The following is a 21,510-nucleotide window of genomic DNA, read 5'->3' as shown; positions in this document are numbered from 1 at the left end:
CTACTATTATTAATACTGCTACTGTCTACATACACTCCATACATTTGAAGTGCATGACTTCCCCTGCCCAGGAATTTTTGGAACTGTAGTTTGTTAAAGGTGCTGGGATTTGTAGCTCTGTGAGGGATAAATTGCAGTTTCCAGGATTATTGGGGGGAGGTGTGTGCTTAAATGCTAATGGTGAGTATGCAGTCAATATTACTACTGGTATTTATTAGACATTAAACATTTCTTACACAAAAGTCTCCAAGCAACTTTTGGAGTTTAAACATAAAACGCATTATAAGATTAAAACATTCCTTTAAAAAAGAACACATATAAGTCACAAGAACATACAAAAGAACTTACTCCTCCAAACAGCTGTGGTATATAGAAAATCCATCTCTCTCTCCAGGCTCTCTGCCAGTTGAGCGGAGATCTAGAGTGTTTGTCCCTGACAGTGGATCATCAGGACAGATTAGGTGCTGGTTTACCACCTACCTCACTATCCAGCAGTCTCCCTGCATGAACTGACAAAAGTAGTGCTGACAGGGCTTTTTTTCCAGCTGGAACTCACCAGAATTTAGTTCTGGCACCTCTCATGTGCACAACGTTACCATGATAAGAGAGCAAGGGAGGCATTCGTGGTGAGTTCTGGCACCTCTTTTTCTAGAAAAATAGCACTGGGTGCTGATGACTCCCAGTCTTTTGGTTCTAGAAGACTTCAACATCCTTGTCCTAAGCTATTAAATTGGGGGTGGAGGTTCAGGGCTTCAGTTCCAATATGTCATTGGCCCATCCACACTCTGGATCTGGTTTTCTTGACTGGGCAGGAAAAAGGTGGATTGGATTTAGATAGTAAGTGCCTGCACCTTATTCATTCTCATCACAAAGGCTATACCTGCAACTGTGGCTGATAGCCAGCAGAGGCCACTGTGGCCTTGCCAAATTAGCCACAAGTCTGCAGGTCACCCTGCTGCTCCCTCTGCTTGGATTCAGTTGCCCGAAGAAGGAAGGAACAAGAGGGGGAACAGTAGGGTTGTCATATTTCAATCAGTGAAAATCCAGACAGAAAAGCTGTTGAGCTTTTTATTGGCAAATTTGTTGGCAAAGACGGCACTGCAAGCATATAATCTAATGTCATTATCCCTCAGTTTAAGGCTGCATTCTCGCCACATTCACCTGCAGTCACTTTAACATCCCTCTCTTGAAAGTTGTTTACAATTTCCAAACAAAATGAAGAGAGTAAGGCAGTTGGGTGGGGAGCTGCTATTTTTTTTCATTTTATTTTCTACTATTAAAACTCACCAGGTTGCCAATAAAACCAGGATCATTGGTTATCATCCCCAGAGATCTAGCCTGTAAACTTTGAAAGGAAGAGAGAATAAATGGGGAACTTCTGACCTTCCAGATGTTACTGGACTCTCTCCCACCATTCCTAACTATCAGCCATGCTGGTTGGGGCTGATGGGAGTTGGAGTGCAATAATGTACGGAGAGTCAACAGTTTCTCTGCCCTGATCTAAGAAGAGGCATTCCCTCATCTCGTGAGGGAATGACTCTTCTAAATGAAGGGCTTCTTCCATCTATTGCGTGCTACTTCTTCGATCAGGAATGGGGACCTGTAGCCTTCCAAATATTGTCAGACTACAACTCCTATCATCCCTGAGCATCAGCCATATTGAGTGGGAGTGATGGGAGTTGGAGCAAAATCTGGAGGGCTACAGGTTTCCCAGCACTGGATTATAACTGCCCTGATGCTCCAGTTCATTAGCCAAAGTTCATTATCCTTTCTCCTTATTGTGGCTGGGAGCCACAAGTTAACAATAGATCACATGCTTCTGCTTTATATATAGGCAGCAATTGTTTTAGGCATGTCCAAATGATGAGCGATTACCAACATGTGAGTCCTGGAAGAGGAAAGAAAGAGTAGCAGGGTGGTGCTGTGGTCTAAACCACTGAGCCTCTTGGGCTTGCTGATCGGAAGGTTGGCGGTTCGAATCTCCACAATGGGGTGAGCTCCCGTTGCTCTGTCCCAGCCCCTGCCAACCTAGCAGTTCAAAAACATGCCAGTGCAAGTAGATAAATAGGTAACGCTGCGGCGGGAAGGTAAACGGCGTTTCTTTGCACTCTGGCACTCATCACGGTCCTCTGTGCACCAGTAGTGGTTTAGTCATGCTAGCCACATGACCCGGAAAACTGTCTGTGGACAAACGCCGGCTCCCTCGGCCTGAAAGCGAGATGAGCGCCGCAACCCCACATTCGCCTTTGATTGGACTAAACCGTCCAGGGGTCCTTTACTTTTACCTTGTTATGTGCACTCCACTGACATGTGTTGGGGCTGGGAATGGAACCACTGTGCGAAATGGCCATTGCCTGTACAATTATTTATTATTATATATTGAATATTTTGATGAATTATATTTCTCTAACTTTTTTATATTTTATGGATATTATAGGCAGATCCACACAATATATTTAAAACTTATTTCTCCCTTCCCAAAGAATCCTGGAAAGTGTAGTTTATTAAGGGTAGCTGGACCTGTAGCTCTGTGAAGAAAAAACTACACTTCCCGATATCCTTTGTGGGTGCAGCTTATAACAATCACATCACCACCTTCAGGCTCATAACACTTTTTCAATAAAATAAAAATGAAAGAGCAAATCACCAGCGTTCACTCTGACCTATAAATGCAGGGTGGACAAATACCCTATGCTAATCTAGCTACTGCATTTCCCCAGAGCAGGAATGGGGGAAATGAAATACAACTCCCATCATCCCTCACCATTACCAATGCCAGCTGGGGATGATGGTAGCTGGAGTCCAACATAGGTAGAACGTCCCCCTTTTGCCCTAGAGCATGCTGGGAACTGTAGTCTAATAGGCTCCCTCTCCTTCGGTGGTTGCCGGGAATTATCGAACTCTCACATATCCCGTCCCGCTCGGACAGCTCCCTTGTAAGTTTTATATTCTGCGGGCCGTTTATTCCCTTCAAGCCGCCTGCGCCAAGCATCCCCTCACCTGCATAATTTGGTGAAGGCGGTGTTTCTCCGCGTACAGCCCCATCTGCGGAGGGATATGTATAGGTCTCTTGGTGGCGTCCATGGCTGCCCTAGCAACAGCTCGTCGCTAAAGGAAGAACGTCACTAGAGAGTGACGAAAGCCATGGCCCCCATATTTGGCATCACCCCCTCATAGATCTAGGCTTGCTAGTTCGTGCAAAGGCAGTGTATGTCATCAGATAGCGACGAAGCTATCTTCTCTATCACACTCCCTGAACCTTTAAAGGGACAGTAACGGCTAACTGGTTACAAGACTGAGATAGTTTCTAAATCGGGCCATTTACCTCATCGTGTGAAAAGGACTACACATGACATGTCAGCTACTCATCAAAACGCATAAAGATAGATAGATAGATAGATAGATAGATAGATATACGTGTGTGTGTAATATGTATCGTTCTTGGTTCCTGCTACATTCTGCTAGGATAACTAAAGCATCACTAACAAAGAAAAAATTCGCGCACACAAAAAACAGGGGAAAGGGAAGGGCACATATCTGCATATGTTAATTCATTAGTATAAATGCAAATTTAGACATAAATACTATATCATAGAATTGTATAGTTGGAAGGGATCCTGAGGATCATTCTAGTCCAATCCGCTGCAGTGCAGGAATGTGCAGCTGCCCCATTCAGGGATTGAACCTGCAACCTTGGTGTTAACACCACTGTGCTCTAACCAACTGTTGGTTAGAGGTTATGGTTACAGAAGAAATATCTCAAAATAATAAGAAAGACCATGTTGAGGTGACTTTGTGCCTGCTGGGTGCGGTGTCTAAGTACTCCCTCGGATATCCATAAATGTTTTTATTAGGTAGCCTCAGTGGCTAGAACTGCTTTATACCAACTGCAGCTGGTTCAACAGCTACAGCCATTCCTGGACCACGAAAGCCTTGCTACAGTTGTTCATGCATTCGAGACTGGATTACTGTAATGTACTCTGTGGCGCTTCTCTCACACTTGCCCCAGAAGTTGCAGTTGGTACAGAATGCTGCAGCATGATTGCTGACAGGAGTGAGGCCTGCGCTCAGAGAGCAGCACTAGTTGCTGACTTCCTACCAGGGCAAGATGTTACTAATATAAAATCCTTACCTTGGTACCAATCAGTGGCGTAGCGTGGGTTGTCAGCACCCGGGGCAAGGCAAGTAATTTGCGCCCCCTAACCCGTGGATTTGCGCCCCCTAACCCTAACCCCCAGATGTTGCGCCCGGTGCGGCTGGCACCCCCTGCACCCCCCCACGCTACGCCACTGGTACCAATTTACCTATGAGATTGACTTACCCCACATGTGCCCACTCAACTGCTTTGGCACTACTTCAGGTGCCACATAATACCTATTCCACATTTGTAAGAACTCGATTGTTTACAGTGGCAGCACCTACACTTTGGGACCGCCTGCCTATAGATATTAAGTGGGCACCTTCACTGTACTCTTTTTGGCAATTGCTAAAAACCTTCTTGTTTAGACAAGTCTACCCAGATGCTTTAAAAGTTGAGGTAATTTTACTTTGTTTTAGTATTTTAACTTTCCTATGTTAGGAAATATGGTTCTGAGTTTTTCTTGATTTTACCGTTTAGCTTTTGTAAACTGCTTTGAGGTTTTTTACAATCAAGCAGTGTTAAAACTTTATGAAATAAATAAAGAATAAATAATTTATTTCTGGCTGGGCACCCAAGTTTTTCCCCTCCCCCCCATCCCGACTGATCCATGGCGGACAGAAGATTCAGCAGGTACTTCTGACCCCCATTTTATACTCACAGCCATCCTTTGAGGCAGGTCAGGCTGAGAGATTTCGATCAAGGTCATATATGAGTTTTGTGATAGAGTGGGTCTCTGATCCTGGCAAGCCCCATCCGTACTACACATTTAAAGCAGTATCAAAGGCGGAATTGATGTAGAGGGGGGACGAAGGGTGGCGCTTTGTCTTTAAAAAGCTCAATAAATTTTTAGGGGGGTTCCTTTAAAAAAGCTCAACAACCTTTGACATGGCAACCCTAATTATACTACTTTAAACAGCCATGGTTTCTCCCTCTCCTGACTGTTCAACATTATGGAAATTGAACAAATCTTTATTCTGCATTAATTATTAATTATTATACACTTTAGGAGAGGAACCCCACCTCCGAAAGCAGTCTAATGATTACAAGAATGTTCCATGGCCACAAAAAGATGGGGAACGTGGAGGGAGAAAAAAGCATGGAATGTCCAGGAAGCAGGGATGGCTGCCTGGCTCCCAGTGCACGAACCCTTTCGCTATCACTTTTTGTAATTTTGTACTGTAATTTCACATTACCTTCCTGCAATAGACTAAAGAAAGCTCACATGGTGAGCGGGTCGGGGAAGAAGAGGTTCCCGGTCGCTTGTCCCCACAGGTAGACTACGTCTGAGCGTGGAGGCTCCACTGGGAGCGCGGCGCTTCGTCCAAATCCTATCTCCTCGCACTCTAAAATATCTCCAGAAAAAGCAACCGACCCCCTCCTCTCCCAACTGTAGGTGGGTAGGATGGGACTGGCACAGGGTAGGAAGGGGTTGGGTGGCCCTGGACAGGGAGGCGTGCCGGCTGCGTCAGCAGAGCCTCCCGTGGCCACGTGCACACGCGTACACCCACCCCGGTTACCCGGGGTGACGCGTGTAACAATTGCTCCGGCCGCTTGCCTCCAGCAAGGAGCCGGCGAGTGCCAACAACAGCCAGCGCCCGCGGCGGAGGCGGCTTCGGGACATGCACAATCGGGGAAAGGAGCGGAGGGAGGAGGAAGCCTGAAGCTGCAGTCGGAGAGACAAGTTAATGACATTCCTGTCTCCGACCTACCTCACAGGGTTCTTGGGAAGGCTGCGGAGTTGACGCGCGCGCTTTGCGCTGAGAACATTCTAAAACGGCGTTTGAACGGGAAAGGGGCCGGAGGTCAGTGTCAGAGCGGCGTCGTGGCAGACAGAAGGTCTCAGGTTCAACCACCAGCATCTCCCCTGCCGGGCTGATGGGAGTTGCAGTCCAAAACATCTGGAGGGCACCAGGTTAGGGAAGCCTGATCTAAGGCACACAGACACACAGACCCATCTCTCTGGGAAGAACTGCAAAGCCCAGAAGGGCACCCTACTGGTGTAACTCAGTTTATTCAGTTGGTCTCCAGTTCTCAAACTTGTGTGCCAGAAGAGAACTGTAAATCTAAACAGGTTAAACAACAAAAGGTTCCTGGGAATCCCGGGAATAACGAAAAGGCTGTCGGGTATGTTGCTGCTCTGGGCTGACATTCAGTCTGCGTCTGCTAGGGCTAGGTAACTCTGCTGGGTCCCTGAACCAGGTATATCTCTGCATTCAATACCTCCTGGTGCAGGAACAAAGCAGATTTGCTTGCTCTAAGAAGTGGGTGTCTGTTGTGTCTCTGTACAAGTCATTGCTCTGGGCTGACCTCCTTCAAATCAGGGGCAGGAGATGTTCAAAACAGCACCTTGCTATTTTTGGTTTTACTGTTTAGTTTAAACTTTTATTGTCATTTTTCATAACAGAAGGGTTGCAGACATAAGAAAATGCAAAATGCAGCAAAAACAATGGTAAAAATAGTTAAATATACTGAAGAACGGGAGGGGGGAACAACATAGTGTGCAATGCAGCATAGAACAACTATTGCATGTAGAAGAGTCAATTTAGTGCTCAATAAATTTAGTTCTCTGCATGTTTACCTGTAAAACAGGGAGTTCAGTGGGCTGTGCCAGTCAAGTTTACATAAGAGAATAAACATCCCACATTGAATAGAAGTGATCTTTTTTAGATGCACCATTAAAGACTGTTGGTGTGTCCGAATTTCTAACGGTACAATGTCCCATACCTTTCCTAGACACTCCTCTCAGGAAGGAGGTAAGTGGATGAGACTGGCTAATTCTTATACAAACCATTCTGGGCATCAGTGTTCAGTTTCTGATCTGCCTACATTTGAAGGAGTTGATATGCAACCCTGGCCCTTGTGCCAAGGTTATATTCCCTACATCTCCCCATCCTGAAGAATAGGAAGTTTTTCTTGCCCTGTGTCACCAGATACCTACCTGTCTACCTACCTATGCACATGCACATGCCCTCTCCGCCTTCCACTTGGAGGGTGCCAGTGAAACCTGGAGACTCCAGGTCAGACCCAAAGATCTGGCAAACCTAAACCCCAGACCAGTCTAGATAGGGAGCCACAGCACATCCTATAAATGTCCCCCAACACAGTCTCAGCTTAGAAATGTGCATGATCCATGCTAGAAAAACCACCACCACTTCTAGAATCCTGTCTCCCCCAATAGGTGCAAGCAAGCAAAGGTTAACATCAGCTGCAGGGGCCCCTCATTCCAACGTCCATCAAGCTAGCCTTTGCATTTAATGACCAAGAGGAAATCTGAAGTCACTTGGGCCACTGTTTTATGCTAGCCGAGAGGAGGCTTCTGTCCCCTCGGTCTTTTCATGGCATCACAGTTGATGCATTGCCGCATTATGTTTACAATCGACTCACTAGGGTTTATGGCACCTGATTGTCAGTCAGTCTTTTCTGGACTGGAGGTCTGTTTCTGCTGTATCATTACAACCATATTGACTTACTGTTTGGGGATCAGGGGCTGCAGAGTTAGATTGTGATATATCTTTCCCACTCTCCCTTTAAACACACACACACACACACATCTTGCAACTGGGCTCTTCTATGGCAAGATAGCTTCGGGTGTCCGCAAATGGATAAGCACCAATAATCGAACCACCCGGGAAGTCGTTAGTGTTAAGATCAAGCTTCTCCATCGAAATGAGAAGATGGGTGAGATATGAAGCAAACACATATTAAGTATTTTAGAAGATTGCAATCTACTGACTGTATATTCAGAAGTTACGGGAGGCAACCTGGCATGTGTGGGAAAGGGGGAAAAGCCTATTCCACACTCATTATCATTTCGGTCACACTCTAGCATGACCAACAGACAAAACTCAGGATGGGGCTGTTTGTTATCATTATTTGTTGTTATACTTCCACCCTACTTTTCCTCCAAGAAGTTCAACAGTGTACACAGTTACCCCCTTTTATCCTCACAACAACCCTGCAAGGTAGGCTAATAATTTTATTTTTTTGTATGCCACCCATCTGCCTGGGGTGCCCCAGCCACTCTAGGTGGCTTCCAGACAAATATAAAAACACAATAAATATTAAATGCTTCCCTATACAGAGCTGCCTTCAGATGCCTTCTAAAAGTCATGTAGTTGTTTATCTCTTTGACATTTGATGGGAGGGCGTTCCACAGGGTGGGCGCTACTACCAAGAAGGTCCTCTGGCTGGTTCCCTGTAACTTTGCTTCTCACAGTGAGGGAACCGCCAGAAGGCCCTCGGTGCTGGACTTCAGTGTCTGGGCTGAACGATGGGGGTGGAGACACTCCTTCAGGCATAATGGGCCAAGGCCGTTTAGAGCTTGAAAGGTCAACACCAACACTTTAAATTGTGCTTGGAAATGTACTGACTCCATTTTGGAAACCTATTTTGTATTTTGTAACTAAGTATTATTACCTGCATACCACTTTGAAGTATTTGCTGCCTGCATTGAAATGTAAGTAAACCTTTTTGTTTTTACTAAAACATCAATCTTAACAATGTTAATCAATCTTAACAATGGGGACAGAGAGGAAAGAATGCTCAGCAAACAAAAAATAAACAGGGATAATAGGTGTAATTGTCAAATCCTTATCTTCCAGTAAGTTGCAAAAGCACATAAGTGCTTTTACTCTGCTAAAAAGGCTTCATAGCCTGTTTACTTTCATATTTCTTCCACACACATGGGACAAGGGGTTTAAATTTTTATTTACAGATTTAATCCTCAATCCATCCCCATCAGGGTTACTGTAGGGATTAAATGAGATGGGGAAGTATCACGCATGCTATCTTGAGTTCCTTTTGTGGGGAAGGGGGAATATAGGCTATAATAATTCAATGAACAAATAGATAATAAAAAGTACTAGGTCTAATTCCATTCAGATAGTGCAAGAGAACAATGCAGGTGTCAACATTTATGCAGGTAATTATGTAAGGAAATAGCGATCACAACTATAAGGCATGTACTGGCTTTATAAAAGCCTGTTTGTTTGTTTGTTTGTTTGTTTGTTTGTTTCATTTCTATACCACTTAATATTTTTAAGAAAAAACTCAAAGCGGTTTACAGAATATTAAAACATCAATAAAACAATCTGAGGAAAGTAAAAGTTAGAGTATACAGTCAAAGCAACATAATTAACAGAAAACTAAAATATCTTGAAGCTTTCAAAATAAAACTACAAAGGAGGTCAACTACAGAATACATATTTAACACAAACAAAGTTAACAAAAAAAAACTTAAACATTTCAAAAGAAAGCATTGCTAAGGAAAGTCAAATATAAAATGCACATTTAAAACAGCATAATTAACAAGAGAATAAAATATTATAAGCATGACACGGCTGTTAGGCAGGCACAAAAAGATGGGGCAAAAGAATCCAATAGTTGTTGTCAGGCATAGTGATGTCCCTCTGGTCTCACAGGAGCCTCTTTAGTAGAGCTGGTGAGTCTGAGCCCCACTCGCTAAGCCAGATGGAAAGGGCCTTGCAGGGAGAGGCTCTTTACGACTCACAGCTGGGCGAAGAGATTGAACAAATGTCTCCTTGTTTCTTCTAAATCCTAGGAGCAGGGGAAAATGAATGAAATCAAGGAGAGCCTGCGGAACATCGAACAGACTTACAAGATCTTCCAGCAACAGCAGTTCACCTTCATTACTGCACTGGAACACACCCGAGAGAATGCCCATGACAAAATCAAGCCTGTGTCAAGCATCGGACAGGTATGGAGAGATCCCAGAACTAGGGGATGAGGGAGAAATCCAGTTCAGACCATAGCTCAGTGGTAAAGCATCTGCTTTGGTTACAGAAGGTCTCAGGTTCAATCCACCATGGCATCTCCAGGTAGGGCTGGCAGAGATTCCTCCCTGAAACCTTGGAGAGTCGTTGCCAGTCAGTATAGACAGTGATGTACCAAGGGCCTGACTCTGTGTAAGGCAGCTTCCTAGGTTTCTCAGTGTTTAAAGGTGACTCTACTCAATGCATACTTTCCAGTGCAATTTTGGAAAACTGAAATGCAGCCTCCCTTCAAAATCTGTGCTTCTCTGAATTGTGTGATGCAGGTCCAAAAATGTGCCAAGAAATTATGAACATAACTAGGGTGAGGAGTGCATAAATGTACATTATATAAATGAAAAGTGCATGCAAAATGCATCACATTATAGGAAATTCATATATTTAGACAAAATTGCATATCTATTAGGATGAATTTGCACTAAAATGCTTATGAATTTTCATGAGGACTTAAAAAAAATAAATGGCAAACTGATGGTGAGAATTGAAACAGATACACTGAAATGGACAGATTCACCCATCCTAGTTTTTTTCTCTTCCCCTGATTCCCCCCCCCCAATTAATCTTTATTAAATTTTAAAACACATAAAAAGAAAAAATTACAGCTGTCAAAACAAAAAAAACCAATAAATCAAGACTTCTGTAGTGTATACCATTTCTAAAACATATCTATTATGGATGTTTGAGTGCAAAATAAATTACAAGGTTTTAACATAAAGATTCAAACATTGTTTGCTTTTTTAGTTACCGTAATCATGTAAGAAGGAAAGGAGAGCCTATGTCAACCAAACCTTCCTATATATCTTTACTGGATTTTTGGGGGAGGGGGGAGGACTTCTACAAACACAAAATAAAGACCTGAACCAATGAACCCAAATTACAAAATAGGAGATTTAAACTAAACATTAGGAAGAACTTTCTGATGGTAAGGGTTGTGGAAAAGACTCACTTGGGGGCTGGTGGATTCTCCTTCCTTGGAGGTTTTTAAGCAGAGGTTGGATGGCCATCTGTCAGGGATGCTTTAGTTGAGATTTCTGCATTGCAGGAGGCTGGACTAGATGAAACTTGGGGCTCCTTTCCAACTCTACAATTCTGATTCTAGGAACAAACATAGTATGCTAACTAAAACAAAACATAGACTTGGTGTCTACCCACAAACTCTAGCATTACAATCATGGGTAGGGAAACAAAGGCCCCGGTGCTGGATCTGGCCCAATCACCTTCTAAATCTGGCCCACGGATGGTCTGGGAATCTGCGTATTTTTATGTGAGTAAAATGTGCCCTTTTATTTAAAATGCATCTCTGGGTTATTTGTGGGCCAAGAAATTCGTTCATTTATTATTATTTTTCAAAATATAGTCCGGCCTCCCGCAAGGTCTGAGGAACAGTGGACCGGCCCCCTGCTGAAAAAGTTTGCTGACCCCTGATTACAATGAAAGCAAGAGAGTTGGAAACAGTTTCACATCTTCACAGTGAAAATGATAAACCCTATGTGCTGTTTTCTTCTCAACAACCATCGTTTTCAAACCAGCAACCAACAGTAGTGTTTGGGAACCGTATCCAGCAACATAGATTTTGGGTTCACCTATCCTTGAGTGCAGTTAATAAATCCTTTGGCCCATTGAAAGGAATGCAGTTAATCCATCATAACCATCTCTTTTTCATAGATGATTGAGGACATACTGTCCTTCGTTGCTCCTTGGTAAATCTGGAATCCATAATGTATTATAGCAACAGCCTTTTCCCCTCTCTCTCTCTCTCTCTCTCTCTCTCTCTCTCTCTCTCTCTCTCTGACACACACACCACTTTCCCTCACCCCACAGTCTGCGTCCCCATGGTGTAACTATAACTTTGGAAACCGCCTATTAAAAATAATGGCTATGTGTCAAAAGTGGAATGATGAATGAAGACCCTGCCTCTCCCTCCTTGGGGGACACACATATTCTTTCTGAGTTGTACTAACGTGGAAAAATGTGTCAGCCCTTAAGTGATCAGTCTTGGAATATTTCTCTTTTAAAAATAAATAAATAAAACAACCTCATTTTTCACACTTCCAGTTCGCAATAACATTTAGACCTAGGGAAGGGGAGTCACATAATAAGCATTCCACTTGAACAACATGCTTTTTTAAAAGCAGGCTGATCTCTTGCTAGTCATTTCAAAGTTATCCCTTTCCCAAGGGAAGCCTTTACAATGTTTACAGAGTAGTCTTTAAAAAAAAAGAGAGGAAAGTGCTACGGAGCCCTTTATTCTCTTTGTGATAATCTGCTTATTTACAAATGTACAGCTAAGGCAGAAGTGCAGAAACAAGCAGACAGGAGGTACCAAGCAACAGCATATTGTTCCCTCCACCCCAACCAAATCCAAATATTTGTTTCTTTCTGGGTCACCATGTATATTTGTCCCCTCCTACCTGCTCAAATCCATTTTTTCTTCCCCTTCTAACTCTCCATGTATACTCATACTCTAGATGTCCAGAACTTGGAAAGGTAATTTTTTGAAAAGCAAGTAGTTCTGGTTCAGGTGTGGCATGTCCAAACAGGAACTAATTTCTGTTCATCTTCATCCCTCTGCAAAACAAGCAAGCTCAGTTCAAGTTCATCCAAATGATCTTCGGCAGAAAGAAGAAAAAACGATATTCAGAATGTTGCAAGCTGATCTGCCAAAGTATTAAATATACTTCAGACTAAGGAAAAAAATTAAAACACACGCAGACAGTGGAATGTGAACGGCTTATTTCCCTCCAAAATTATTACATTTTTAAGTTAAAGGCCGAATGAGTCTAAGAAGTTAAAAACACATGGTCCGTCTAGCTCCCCACAGACTGGCAGCAGCCCTCCAGGGTTTCAGACACTCAGCCTCTCCCAGCCCTACCTAGAGATTCCAGGGACTGAACCTTTGCTCCGTTGCTTCAAGTCATTTGCAGCAGAGGCTGAATTAAACAGGGATATTAGAAGCTGCCTTTTCACTGAATCATGTTTTTGGTCCATCTTGTTCAGTATTGCCTACAATGACTGGCAGTGGCTCTCTAGGGTTCCCAGCCCTGCCTGGAGATGCCAAAGATTTAACCCAGGACCTTCTGCATGCAAAGCAGGTGAGCCACAGCCCTTCCCAGGTTGCAGAAGACTGGCCTAACATGTAATACATATGTACTTAAGTCACAGGTAGCCAAAGTGGCGCCATCCAAATGTTATTGACTACATTCCCATCAGCCCCACCCACCCATCCCAGCCAGCATGGTAAGTGATCAGGGAGCTAGCCCTGAACGTGGATGATGGGAATTGTAGTCCAACATCATCTGGGGACCCAAGGTTGGGGAAAGTCTGCCTTAAAGTGCTGCTTCTCTCTGTCCTTTCAACTCCCCACTTGTAAGTTGGGCCACACACACACACTCACAGGCCTACTAAGCCGGGCTGTCGTAATAAGGTTCCCCAAGATAAATAAGGTACTTCAGACAAGCACTTTGTAGTAGTAGTAAAGCACAGGTGTGAGGAATCAGCTAAAGATTCTTTAACAACCAGGAATGGTCAAAGGTTCAAGCATCTGCCTTCCACCTTTTGGGAAGGAACGGGCCTCCTCAGAGACCCTCCAGCAAGTAACATGCACAGTTATTTTGATCTATTCCTTCCATTAGGGAATGTACGTGGCAACAGCTCTCCATCTTGGCGGTGTGGCCGAGCTCAAAATCTGGTGGGGCCACTTAAAAAGGAAGGAGGAGGGGAGTTCACTCAGACCTGCCTGGGCAACCTTGGCCCTTTTCCGCTGAGTCTGTCATCCCGGGACTCAATTAAGCAGAGCCACTGTGAGTGGCTTCTGTTGGGCAGTGAGCTTGCCTGTCCACTAACGGCTGACCCGAGACTGCCAAGCAGCCAATTGAGGATACAGATTTGCAGCAGGTGACCGGCCTGAACCGGATTGAAGCCAGCAACCTCTGCACCCCATTATCTTTTCCCTGCAACAACCCCCCCACCCCACCCTGTTTGCATTCTCTTGCGTGGAAAAGGCAAAGTAACAAAAAAATATAAGCACAAGAGGTGACAGTATTTGTCTCCAAATGATTGTCAGGACTAGAAAATAACTCCTTTTTGCAGGTTCAATGTCCTAGTTCCTGGTACTTGTCCTGGATTTAGGTAGAACTGTATAACTCTTTTATTGTTTTTTTGAGGATCATTTTATCCAAGGCACCTAGATTATTTTGCTTATTTAAAAGCATTTATATACAGCTTAGGAACATAGGAAGCTGACTTAGTACTGAGCTAGATGGGCCAATAGGTCTGATTCAGTATGTCTACAATGACTGGCAGCAGCTCTCTGGGGTTTCAGGCAGGAGTCTCTCCCAGACCTACTTAGAGAAGCTATTGATTATTGAACCAGGGGCTTTCTGCATGACAAAGCAGATGCTCTGTCACTGAGCTACAGTCCTTCCCCAAAGCTTAATTGTTCAAAAATCTCTAAGCAATGCACACACTAATATAGATATATCATTCAAACACAAACTAAAACCAGAAAAACTGCAAGCTTCTTTGGAGAGACGAAGGATTTCTGGCTGCAGCCATCATGCATACAGTGGAAGAGAAGGCTGGGTTAAGCCCCATCCAAACAAGGAAGGAGATGAATCACACAAACTTTGGCTGTGTGTTCCAGGAACGTTTTCCAAAGCCCATTAGGACAGGGGTATGGAACTCAGGCCTGGAGGCCAGGTGTGCCCCCAGGCCACTCTGTCTGCCCCTTGGACACCCCCCCCCCCAGAGCATGCTCCCCGATAGCCCTGCTTTGCATCCTCCTTGAATGCTTTCGCCTGGCCATAAAAGCATCCTTTTACTCTGAACCTAAGCCTCTTGCCTACCTAACCTCACGCTCAATTAAGACTACATAGAACCTTTATTCTCAATAATGATGGAACTCACAGGTGGAGAATACCTTTCTTCTCTATATATCTTTATTATTTGTAAAGGGAATATTTGTATAAGTGAAAACTTTACTATCCCTTTGGAGTTGCGCTGTGTCTTTGTACTTTTGCCCTTGGAGGCTGTGATGATTTATGGTTTTACACTTTTGACTTTGTTTTCTTTCTATTTTATTAACTTTGCACTTGTTTTTTCCGTTAACATTTTTTTTAAAAAAAGAGCTGCTGATTCTGAAATTCATATAGACTTCCACCATGTTAGTTCCGGCCCTGCCCTTGCCAGTTGGTATAACTCGCCTTCCTTCCCCCTTGTGTGTCCGGCAGGTGCAGACCTACACGGACCATTACTGCAACAACTCCACTGACAAACGTATCCTGCTCCTGTTCCTCAGCATCTGCAGCGACTTGAACAAACTTTGCCAACGGCTGGAATCCCTACACCCTGGTAACAGTGTCACCAATGCCCTCTTGGACAAGTGCAAAACGTTGGTGAGCCACAGCAATGACCTCAGTGGTATCAGAGCCAAGTAGGTATTTATTTGTAGAGCATGGGCTGGCTGGGGCTGGTGGGGACTGTCACCCAAAACATCTGGAGGGAGCCAAGTTGGCTAATGCCATCATAGCAACATAGGAAACTGCCATATGTCTTGTCCTTCATCTGAAAACAAAGCAACATTCCAGTCCCCATTATTCTGAATAGCAGCATAAAAAGCTGCTATAAACCAAGTCAGACCCATTGATCCATCTAGCTCAGTATTGTATACACTGGCAGGCAGTGGCACCCCACAATTTTGGGCAGGAAACATTCCCAGCCCTAGCTAGAGATGGCAAAGACTGAACCTATGGCCCTCTGTATGAAAAGCTGGTGCTCCACTACTGAGCTGTAAGTGCTCCTGATGAACACATGAAGCTGCTTTATACAGAGCCAGACCTTGATCCATCTAGCTCAGTATTGTCTACACTGATGGACAGAGGTTCCTCAGGTTTCAGATAAGAATATATCCCAGCCCTTCCTGGAGATGTCAGGAATTGTACTGGGATTGTCTGCATGCAAAGCAAGATGTTCTGTCACCGAGTTGTGGCATTTCCCCTGAAAGCCAGGATTCCAGTCCTAATGGTTCTGAATTAAAGGATGATTTAAATGGGCATGCAGGGAGCTGCTTTCTGCTGAATCTCCATCTAGCTCAGAATTGTCTACACCAGAGCTTTCCAAACTTTTCAGGTTGGTGACAAACCTTTTAGACACGCATCATTTCACGACACAGTAATTCAGTTTTGCTAGCAAACCGGAGGTTAAACTAACCCCTTTCCAGCCCCAGGAGGAGGGCAAGGAGTGTCCGCATGACACATCTACACACTGCAGCCGACACATAGTTTGGAAAGCTCTGGTCTACACTGACTAGCAGCGCCTCTCCAGGGTTTCAGAAGGGATGCCTCCCCCAGCCCTAGCTGGAAATGTCAGTGGGGCTTGAACCCGGGATTTCCTGCATGCAGAACAGATGCTTTACCATTGAACTACAGCCCTTCCCCCATAATTAAATAAGATTCCAGTGCTCCTGGTTCTAAATAAAAGGATCATGTATATAAGAAGTTATCTGCTGAGTCAGATCATTGTTCCATATAGCTCAGTCTGCACTGACTGGCTGAAGCTCTTCAGCTTTTCAGGCAGAGATCTCTCCTGCCTCTACCTGGAGACACCAGGAATTAAACCTGTGAACTTCTGCCCATAACTGCACTACAGCCCTTCCCCATTATATAAAAACATAGGAAGCTGCCTTACATTGAGTCAGACCATTGGGGTTCATCTAGCTCAGTACTGTCTACAATAGCATCTTTTAACCTTGGGTCCCAGATGATGTTTGACTAAAACTCCCATCATCCCTGACCATTGGTCATGCTAGCTAAGAATGATGAGAGATATAGTCCAACAACAACTGGGAACCCAAGGTTGAGAAAGGCTGGTCTATACTGACTGGCAGTGGCTGTGTAGTGTTCCGTATAGGCAGCTCTCCCAGAACTACCTGAAGAGCTTCACTCAGAGACCTAACTTTGAGACACATGGAGGAAGAGGTGTATCACACAGAAGGGGCCTGGCTTTCCCCTACTCCGACCTGTTGTCAATCCAAGGAGCAAGGCCTACAAATAGTTGAAGGGGGGGACTGTTCTGTAACCGCCACAGTAGAGTAGTGGAAAATTTAAAAGTGCAGGATCCCTTCATGCAGGATCCCCTTTTAAGATTATGAAATTATCTTGTAAAATTTAATAATAATAATAATAATAATAATAATAATAATAATAATAATAATAGATGCATTCCATCAGTCAGGGCAGATTTCCATGTTTTCTGTGCATGAACACAGCCAAATGATTTTGAGTGCTTCAATATCTTATTTTGGAGTGACTTAAGTTGTGTTTTTATTGACATTCCATTGTACATAACAGAACTAGCACATCCTTCTCTTAAAACTGAGGAACCTTTTCCCAGTGCTCCTAAACGCTCAGCTTTTAGGACAACTCCTTGGTGTCCTTCCAGTGCATCTTATCCAGAGGGACCCTAGAAGACCATCCTCAGCAGCTGACTCACCTCCTTTCACTCTGATTGGCCTCCAATCAGCAGCACAACGAGGCTTTTTATCAGTGCCAGAAAAGTTCCCCTTTTATGCTGATTGGATAGGTCTAGAATGCTGAAGACAAGGACTGTTGCAGAAATAGTAATGGGTTTCAGGGCCACTCATGACCAGGGCTGATAAGGGTGGAGGGGAAGCCAGTACAAGAGGGTCAGAAGGTGACCCAGGGCCTGACTATATTGCATATATTTTTGTCTTGGTTGTATCATTATTTATCCATTGTTTCTGACATCCATTGAAAAACCGCTTGCAAACTTATGCTTGTGAACCAAGCATTCCCATTTATTTCTGACTCTGTATGAACATTAGCTTCTGTGCATTGACAGTAGGACAACAAAGCCTCATCTTATTATGCACAGTCACCTCTGTATGTTTTCATAAGTGAATTCTGTGTGAATACAACAAAGTTGTCGCGTGATGCACATTGTGTTGCCTTACATGTACAAGTTTAACATTGAAAGTATTTGGTTAATTCAGCTGAGATCACATGGGTGCTTCTAGTACTGATATTAGCTGCTGGGACCTTAATGTTCTCAGCTGGCACATGAATATTATGCAGTGGTACCTCGGGTTGAGTACTTACCGGTAATTCGTTCTGATGGTCCGTTCTTAACCAGAAACTGTTCTTAACCTGAAGCACCACTTTAGCTAATGGGGCCTCCCACTGCTGCCTCGCCACCGGAGCACAATTTCTGTTCTCATCCTGAAGCAAAGTTCTTAACCTGAGGTACTATTTCTGGGTTAGCGGAGTCTGTAACCTGAAGCGTATGTAACCCGAGGTACCACTGTATTTATTATTAGCACACACATGAGATCACACGTTTATTTTTATATCCCTTGTAAAGATTTTTAGCCACTCTGCCCTCGCTGGAGGCTGTGCAAAAAATAAAAATAAATCAAAAATTAAAAACAACAACACACCAGGGCCCAAATCTGCTCTCAGTGGCCCTGCCTACGACACCAAACCACTGAACTACCATTGACTGTACCAATGCCTTTTGGCCTTCTCCTCCCCGCCACCCCCAAATGTCCAACAGGTACCCTCACGATGTTGTGAACCACCTCAGCTGCGATGAAGCCCGGAACCATTACGGCGGTGTGGTGAGCCTCATCCCCATCGTCCTCGACAGCATGAAGGAGTGGGTGGCTCACACTGAGAAGCTCCCGCGGAACATGTTACACAGTGTGAGTGCCCGGAAGGCCGCCGTCTACAACCAGGCAGAGCTGCCCATTCGCCGTGTGGGCGACCGCGACCACTTAGGCCGGCCCGCTTTCATCACCGAGGGCACTCAGACCTACATTAGCTTGACAGAAAAGGCCAGGGAGAGGGAGGACAGGAGGGTTAAACTAAAGCAACTGGGTGGCCTAGGCAGGGCCATCCGGAAGTTTCTCGACGGGCCCTGGAGACCGCCTGGCAAACACGCATTTTAAAAAAAGAGAGAGAGAGTAAAGACCAAAAAAAGAAAAAGAAAGCAGCCTGCTCGCTTAGCATCCGGCGATTAAAACAGTCTCCCTATATTTGCTTCAGTTATGCCCTTTCCTGAGGGGGAAAAGAAAGAGATACATCTGCTTTGGTAGCGACAAGCATGATCTATCTTATCCCTTTCTTGGAGCAGGTCACCCTCAGATGAAGATACTTTAGCCTACTCAACACTGTTCGAGTAATCCCAGCTTTAGAGCAGACTAGGCCTACAGAATTAATGGCCTACTGTGGTGAAATTAGGCCACCACCAAATACTGGTGTGGTGTCCGCCAGGCACTTAATGATACCTCAAGTTGTGGGGAGGCAGGGGAAGGTTTAGTGGGCCACCATATCAGAGCACAGGGTTTTGATTCACCTTGACAGCTGCCCCTCTTCTGCACTTCTTATAGGCTTGAGTGTTACATGTCTGCCCAGTGTGAACCTCTGGCCAAATCATGACTCTAACATGGGTGACTTATTTAGCTGGGGAAAGAGGTGGTAAAACAACCAGAGAAAGGAGGATCCATCTACACATTTTTGAGAGGGTGGAAATACCCTTAAAAAGAAATAAAAAACTTGTACACCCACTTAGAGCTCACTACTACCTGGCACCAGTTAAACCAGGATACACTGAGTTTCTGGAAGAACTGAATTTGGTTGAGTAAAGCTTTTTGACACACAGAAGGAAAAGCACAGGGCAGGAGAGGAGTATTTTTGTACTTAAGTAAGATTCCAGGTCACCTCAGGAGACTTGGACCACTTTTCAAGGCAGAATTGCACTTAAAAAAAAAATTTAAGCACCTCTGGAAAAATGAGGGCTTGACTACTCACAGAAACATAAAAAAGAGGGGGGGGGAAACACATTTCCAGCATGCCAGGCTCTCTCTCCCTCTTGCAAACTCACACCAACTTCTGCCAGGGGTGGGGTAGGGAGTATCCATTGTTTTCAAGAAATGGAGCATTTTAACATTAGATCTTGTCAGTACAACTCAACTCCTTTTGTCTGATTATTTTTCTTTCCCCTCCTCGCAGGATCCTTAGCTCCTGTTTTTTTGCCTCTTGCCGGAAGATGCTTCTGAATAAAGCTGTTTCCCCTGCAAGTGCAGCTCGTTGCTAGAATTATAGAGGTGTTTTCGTGATCAAATTACTAAAGGAAAATTATGCTGAGCCCGGGGATGGGGGTGGTAGAGAAGGGACAGGCAAACTTGAACCCCAGACCCAGGACTATTCTCACCCACATTTTAAACCTATAAATCAACAACATGGTACCCCCACTTCTAATTAACTTGACTTTTTTCATCTCCCCAAGGTACACATTGGAAATCCAGGCCTGAATCCAGTTCCTAGATTCTTCCCAGACACCCTCCCTCTACTTCTTTTTGACTGTCCCATTTGGAGATTCCAGACAGGCAAAGGAATTTCATCACACAGTGCATCATTAAACTATGGAACTCCTTCCCACAAGAGGCAGTGATGGCCACCAATTCTGATGGCTTAAAAAAAAAAAGATGAGATCATGGAGAACAAGGCTATCATGACTACTAGATATGTACTCCACTGTGTATCAGTTGCTGGAGGTGACAAGTGGTGAGAATGCTCTTGTGCTAAGTTCTTGCTTGCTGGCTTCCCACTGGAGCATTAGGTTGGCCACTGTGTAAACAAGATGCTGGACTAGATGAGTCGCTGGCCTGATGCAGCAGCCAGGCTCTTCTAACATATTCTGTTATTCTTTTCAGAATACTGCATGACTTTAAACTTCCTAGCCTGGGATAGTCTGAGCAGAAAGGTGGGTTTAAAAGCTGCAATAATAGTGGGAGAATGGTAGAAACAAATCCCAGTTCTCTGCAGGGGAGACTGGCCCATTAGGGTGAATGGGGCACTGCCCCACCAACATCAGTCTTCCCTCAGCCACTCCCCACCTAGCTGTCTTCTTTGTTTGCAATCAGTTCAGGGGGTGGCACTTCCTGTCAGCTTTCTCCTCCTCGGTCTGTGTGTTGCTCTTGTAAAACTCAGCTAAGGGAAGATGGGGAGAGGTAGGATTAGTTGGCTCTGCTTGTCATTGGCTCTGGCGCCACCTACTGTTGGGCTCCCTGCCTCCTGCCCTACCAGTCCCAATGAGCACCAGCCACCACTGGTCCTCTGATGTCAGATGAGTTCTAATTTTCTTTAAAGAATAGAAAAAAGAAGAGGAAGATAAGATAGCTATCACTTTCCACCAACACCTTTGTAGTAAGGTAGCAAGTTAAAATGCACTGTGGGGTTTGAGTTTCTACTCTGCATTCAGGAAGTAAAATAAATGAATAATTGAGCCCTTTCAACCTACATCCCCAACTCTTTCGGCATAAAATGTTTATTATTTATGGTGGTGTTTATAGACCTACCAAAGCATTCTTGCTTAGCACTAGAAAGCGCTGGAAGGTAATTTATTTTTCTCTTTTTCTATCTTGCTGGCTTCCTTTCTCTGATATAATACATATTTAATCATTTTGATCCAGGTAGGGAAGCATCCCCCCTTGAATATTAAATCAGCAGTGAACCATAAAAGTTATTTTTCCAAGTGCCAAATTTCTTCTGTATTTATTAAGGC

At 44.3% G+C, this 21,510-nt stretch overlaps 2 protein-coding genes and 1 long non-coding RNA gene across 13 annotated transcripts in view; 1 reads left to right on the top strand and 2 right to left on the bottom strand.

Moving 5' to 3' along the window:
• AK8 (adenylate kinase 8) overlaps nt 1–5,452 on the bottom strand; it is a 98,895-nt gene extending 93,443 nt beyond the window's left edge. The window contains exon 1 of one of the 6 annotated variants that reach the window (XR_008328469.1): nt 3,001–3,163. Coding sequence is in view for 2 of the 6 variants with exons in the window: in XM_053373651.1 (XP_053229626.1) it covers nt 3,001–3,084 (84 nt within the window). In the remaining 4 variants the exon portion in view is untranslated. Of the gene's footprint in view, nt 1–3,000; nt 3,164–5,334 lie in introns of those variants that run through there. The other 5 variants (XM_053373652.1, XM_053373654.1, XM_053373651.1 and 2 more) reach the window with 5 other exon arrangements.
• A 292-nt stretch (nt 5,453–5,744) lies between these two features.
• SPACA9 (sperm acrosome associated 9) lies at nt 5,745–20,023 on the top strand. 6 transcript variants are annotated; one of them, XM_053373659.1, is made up of 4 exons: nt 5,745–5,984; nt 9,702–9,857; nt 15,159–15,361; nt 18,499–20,023. In XM_053373659.1, the coding sequence occupies exons 2-4, from the start codon at nt 9,714–9,716 to the stop codon at nt 18,890–18,892; spliced, it is 741 nt and encodes a 246-aa protein (XP_053229634.1). In that variant the 5' UTR covers nt 5,745–5,984; nt 9,702–9,713; the 3' UTR covers nt 18,893–20,023. The 6 variants fall into 6 exon arrangements, with proteins under 6 accessions (XP_053229634.1, XP_053229632.1, XP_053229631.1 ...); XM_053373657.1 differs by having other exon boundaries at nt 5,746–5,943; XM_053373656.1 differs by having other exon boundaries at nt 5,946–6,053.
• On the bottom strand, nt 9,099–12,576 carry LOC128406343 (uncharacterized). Its single transcript, XR_008328472.1, has 3 exons — nt 12,342–12,576; nt 10,877–11,025; nt 9,099–9,697 (listed from the first exon to the last, which is right to left on the bottom strand). It is a non-coding gene; the product is annotated as an uncharacterized LOC128406343 (long non-coding RNA).
• Nucleotides 20,024–21,510: the final 1,487 nt, after the last annotated feature.

This window comes from Podarcis raffonei, chromosome Z, assembly GCF_027172205.1.
Source record: "Podarcis raffonei isolate rPodRaf1 chromosome Z, rPodRaf1.pri, whole genome shotgun sequence".
Lineage (NCBI taxonomy): Eukaryota > Metazoa > Chordata > Lepidosauria > Squamata > Lacertidae > Podarcis > Podarcis raffonei.
The sequence above is the reverse complement of the archived record's forward strand: the minus strand, read 5'-3'. Positions and strand labels throughout refer to the sequence as shown.